Source organism: Branchiostoma belcheri, unplaced genomic scaffold (genome assembly GCF_001625305.1).
Source record: "Branchiostoma belcheri isolate BF01 breed outbred unplaced genomic scaffold, Haploidv18h27 scaffold56, whole genome shotgun sequence".
In the NCBI taxonomy this organism is placed as follows: Eukaryota; Metazoa; Chordata; class Leptocardii; order Amphioxiformes; family Branchiostomatidae; genus Branchiostoma; species Branchiostoma belcheri.
Window position 1 is genome coordinate 396,861 of NW_017804198.1, and position 5,215 is coordinate 402,075.

A 5,215-nucleotide genomic window follows, 5' to 3' on the forward strand; every position below is an offset into this window, starting at 1 on the left:
AGGGTCTTATCCCCCCGGCCCGGCAGGTGAGTGCGTCGGGAAGCCGGCGACACCAAAAAACCGGGGCCGGCACGTTGCATGAGGCCCGGCACGGCAAAGGTTGGTTTTGGCCTATGGTGCTTTCCACGACTCTGTCACCGGCATTATCATGCAAAAAGGGTTACAGAGTCGTCCACGGCTAGGACTGTCACAGCATTTATTCATAATTTTAGCTGCGGGTGTAATTTGACAGTCTCTAGTCCTACTAGTATATCATACAGCTTCTTTATATCTCGCAGAATAATTTGTGATGAAATTTGTGATATTTTTTTTTTAAGTAGTTACTGTGTACTCACTTGTAGATGTCTTCCACCCGGAGGAAACACTGCCAGTCTGGGCTGTCGTCTGCCGCCCCCCTCCCCACCTTCACTACCACGCCGACCGGAGAAAACACAGAACCGCCGCCACAAACACCTCGTCTGGGCACGACAAATACTCAAACTAGCTGGAAACTGACGACAGGGGAGTAAAGACTGCAACATGAAGGGTTTCTTGACGCAATTTTTGATAACAAACCCTGGGAAACGTGCGAGATTTCGTACTGTTGCAGCATGAAGCTCCAGAAGGTCATAGGTTACATGTGCCGCTCTTGAGCCCAGGGTACCCAAGACATTTTAGGGGATAATATACTAAAATACGACGCACTATCTCACTTTCCTGATACTTGTAAATGGAACGTTTGAAAATTCATAGTTTCAAGCAAAATGCGGGAAAAAATCACTGCCGGGTTTTAAACGTAACTACTATATAACTGTGTGTTATGCGAAACGCGACAACAGACGGTCTCACAGCGTCACCTATCAACATTGATAAGTATTGCAACAAGTCCAAAACGTTCACCGAAAATTCGGTAAGATGAATAAATGTACCAACTTTCGCGCTTCTGACAGTCCCTCACCCTATATAAGCCCATGAACTGTGGAATAAAGGGCACGCAAAAAAGGTGATGTTCCAAAAAAGATGTGTACATTTGAATGAAGGTGGCCCTCCCATGGTACGAGTACATGGGCTCTCCTGGTGGCGCCTAATTATAATAAAAATATCAAATCGACCATTTTTATGTGAACTATAGTGCTTAAAAAAGGGTAAAAATGTAACGTCACATGTGGACTTAATTGAGAAGTTGTAACCGGCTGTAAACTACTTTATTGTATACTTTACAGGTCACGTAGGGAGGGACACTTGGGTATTGTGAAATACGTTTATGGTGTGAGATATGAATAACTAGACATAGCTTTTTATCTCATTTATTGAGTACGTAAATTTATTTTCACTGGAAAACTTGATATAATTGAAAAAGTCGTGATACATGTAGCTCTTTCTCTAATAGTTACCTCGTTTTTCCATATAAGAATTTAATTCAAACCCTATATGGAAAATAAATGAGAAAACATTATTTAATTTTTTCCATATACGAATTCCATTCAAATTTAAACCCTATGTGGAGAATAAATGAGATAACATGTCCTTGTCTCATTTTTTCATATATTATAAGCACTCCATGTAAACATTATATGGAAAAAAGACGAGATAACATGCTCATATAAGAATTTCATTCAACCCTTTATGAAGAAAAAATGAAGACATGTCCTAACCTCATTTTTTTCCATATCATAATTCCATTCAAACTCTAAAACTCAAACTCTAAAAAGTACATATACGGAGTACCCTTTTTTCAGTGCCATCATTATTATTGGTGAAATTCTGTTTCTTGGCAACGATTGATAATCAGCTAGCACTATACTTTGCATGAAAATAACAGCTGTATGCATTGACTATATTTGTTTACCTTTTGAATAGCAAAGAAGTGGCAATAAACACGACATACATTGTATATGCATAATTAGATCCGTGTGAAGTTAGAGTGCGTGTGAATGTAGGACACCTCCTTATGGTTGTGGTTGATTTTCAGAGAAACGAATACTTAAGTTTTATTCGATTTACCTAAAATGCATTGAGTGCATCATAACTGCATAATTATTAGATAATGTTATTTGTGTATATATCTTGTTCTAACTATTTACTGTTGTTTTTTACCTCATATGTCCAGGTATGTGTTAGTTGTGCACGGTATCAGCATACTTGCTGCCTAGTGCACACTTTGTATTGTCTTGTTACAATTCTGAATAAATAAAAAAAAATCATAACTGCGGCGATAATCTGCCAAAAATAAAGTAGAAAAAGCGTCATAACCAATATGAAATGGTGAAAATGAAATTTGTGCATCGTTAACGTCACCATATATCTTGATAATATAATATAATGCATATATGTTCAATTTTTCTCATCATTGCTATCATTACTAGAGATGAGATCATAATCTAGCTCCTCCTCTAGTTCATCCTACTAGAATTACGTTAAGATGTATGGATTTTGTTGGGCAAATTATAACTATAGCTATAAGCCTACTATCTTGTATATTTTCAAATTTAGGCAAAACAGTATATCCTTTCATAGCCTAATCTGCTGTACCACTGGTTGAAAAAGGCGGTCAAAGCGCCAAATTTTCGTCTTCTCCTCAATGGAAAATGAAGAATGGCGCCGGCTCGCAAAGGGATGTCGATTTTTTTTTAACGACAGGGGAGTCATTTGAGGGGTTCTGGAATGAAACAAAAAGACTTGACGAAGTTAGTAGTTTCTTACACCGTCATCGAGAACAACACAACCTTTAGCTTGCGTTTGCGTCGACGCTTTTACTTTGTCAAAGTATAAGAAAAGAAACATTATATAACTTATGTTATATATATATATATATATGTGTGACAAGAAGCCCTTCACGAGGTGAACCATTAACCCTAAACAGTACACCTGGGGTCCGCGCGGACCCCAGCACTATATATTCTGTAATATCTTTTTTGTTTCTAAAGATTTTTTTCTGAAATTTTAGGTAATTGTTACCGACAAAGTTGTCTCTCAATACAGTGCAGAAAACTCCGTTTCTACCATTTATAAAAAAATTATATCTGATTTTCTTTTGGGGTCCGCGTGGACCCCAGCCGGCTTTCGATCATAATGGATAGATACACTGTACTGGCATTCTTATACATTACATTATTTCCGTTTTTATATGTTTTTATGCACTCATCGTATGTCTACCAAGTTTTCAGAGAATGGTTTAGTAATAGAATTAAATTTTAATGACTTTGGTGTAATTATGACGTCATATGACGTCAGAGCTAATAATATAGTCCGCCATATTGGATTTTGACCAATGACGTCATCAAATTAGCATATTCTATGTATATTAAATTATTTAACTTATATTTAATTATGTAAGATCTTATTAATGTTGGAAAAGAAGTGTAATTTAATATAAAACTCAGAAAATTTTTATGTTTAAACCAAAATTACTTCTATTTTCAAAAAAATAGCCCGTTGCCATGGCAACACAAAAAAACATCAACTTACTAGTATTAAACTAATATGAACTTTTTTCCAGAGACATTTTAGGGAAGGTCTCCAAATTTGATACTTCTAGTGCAAGCCGTTTAGCCGCTATCTGAGATCAAAGTTGGGCCTCAAAAGCCCCTTCAGTCTGAAATGGGTTTAAAAATCGGGTATTTCTTCTTGTCTTCTTTTCTTCACCAAAAAAAAGAAAAAGTTCAAAATGTATGATTTTTGTATGTAATGTGGACACAGAGGTTCCCACATCAGTTTGCAAAACAATTGAGCTGGTAGCATGTTGATAATTTCTAAAAATTAGCAAAAAACTGTTCTGGGGTCCGCGCGGACCCCAGGTGTACAGATTAATCAGTCCGGGAAGGTGTACTGTTGAGGATTAAGGAGGCCTTCAATACAATCATTACCCGTTCAAGTTGGGTATGTGCACATTGTGTCTCATTCCCATTTGAAATCAAACACCTTGTAATAGAAAACCAACGACCATTGATGTGCCAGGTCATGACACCAAGCGCCAAGTTAAAATGGCGACTGGAGGAGGGACCTCGAGGCCATACATAACGGTTCTTTACCCTCTCGAAGAAGTTTGCGACAGGTCGTTTATGGGCGAAACTTCGGGCGAAGGCACCGGTATTCTTCATTTTCAGCTACATGGAAAGAGAGCGAAAAAATACATAGCTCGATATGACCTTAAGCCGGTCGAGTTAAGAACATACGGCGAAGTCAACATGGACGACCTCTGTTTTTATTTGAACGAATACGTCCAAAAGCTAAGTGGGAACGAAGGCAACGGAGAAAGACGTGCAACAGGTAGTCATTTGGAATTCATCGAGCTGGCAAAATCACATGCTGAGGACTTAACACTGTATCCTTTTACTTTTTTAAGTATTTATCTTGATACTATAAGTTTGCTGCACCGTAAGTTAGATTACCACCGTTTTAATTACAACTTTGGTGACTAAATAAGCAGTAAATGTTTTACCGAAGCTAGTTCTCCCTACTACTAGAATCTGCGTTATATTCTGTAAATGTGCATGGCTTAGCAAGGGGAGGGGGTTTGCCTTACAAGACATTCCTTAACAGTGTCTAACAGCTACACAGGGAAAGAGTGTGCCTACGACAACATTCTCATCCTCGCTATCCAGAAAGATGGAGCAGACACAATTGACTTCTACATGCTCGAGGATGGTGTCCGCCTGAAAGATGCTGACTCGGATTCTCTGGCAAAAAACTTTGACCATAGTTGTTGTGTGACTGGATCCGACAATACTTACATAGTCATAGAGAACGAGAAGAAATTCAAGAAGTATTTGGAATCTCAGATTGTCTACTGTAAGAATCAGATTGTTCCTGCTATGGAGGCAGTTAGAACTACAAGACAGGAGTACCAGGTGTGCGGTCGGCAGTACAACATGTATAATCATGGAGAAAGTTACATTCAAGTTAGAAACAACAAGGATATGAAAAAGATACAGAGCTATCCACACTTCGACGGTAAAAATGTGCGCGGTACACCCCAATGGGGAAAAGCCCACATCAATGGTACCGGATCCGACTCACTACTTATCTATGTACGTCAACAGTATGCACACTTCAAGGTTGTTGTGGTGGTAGGAATACTAGATCACAAAGAGGCAGGAATATCTGATTATACAGGAAGATATCAGGCACGGCAGCAGGAGTTCCGTGAGGATGATGTAAACAGCGAATGGGATGAAATTCAAAAGTACATTGCTGAAAAAAATGCACAAGTTGATAAATCACTGAAGAGATGAAA

General features: G+C 38.3%; 1 protein-coding gene across 1 annotated transcript in view; it reads right to left on the reverse strand.

Annotated features, from left to right (window-relative positions):
• Positions 1-759, reverse strand: part of LOC109481535 (zinc phosphodiesterase ELAC protein 2-like) — an 18,768-nt gene extending 18,009 nt beyond the window's left edge. The window contains exon 1 of the mRNA XM_019784118.1: positions 336-759. Coding sequence (XP_019639677.1) covers positions 336-521 — 186 coding nt within the window. The 5' untranslated portion in view covers positions 522-759. The remainder of the gene's footprint in view (positions 1-335) is intronic.
• Positions 760-5,215: the final 4,456 nt, after the last annotated feature.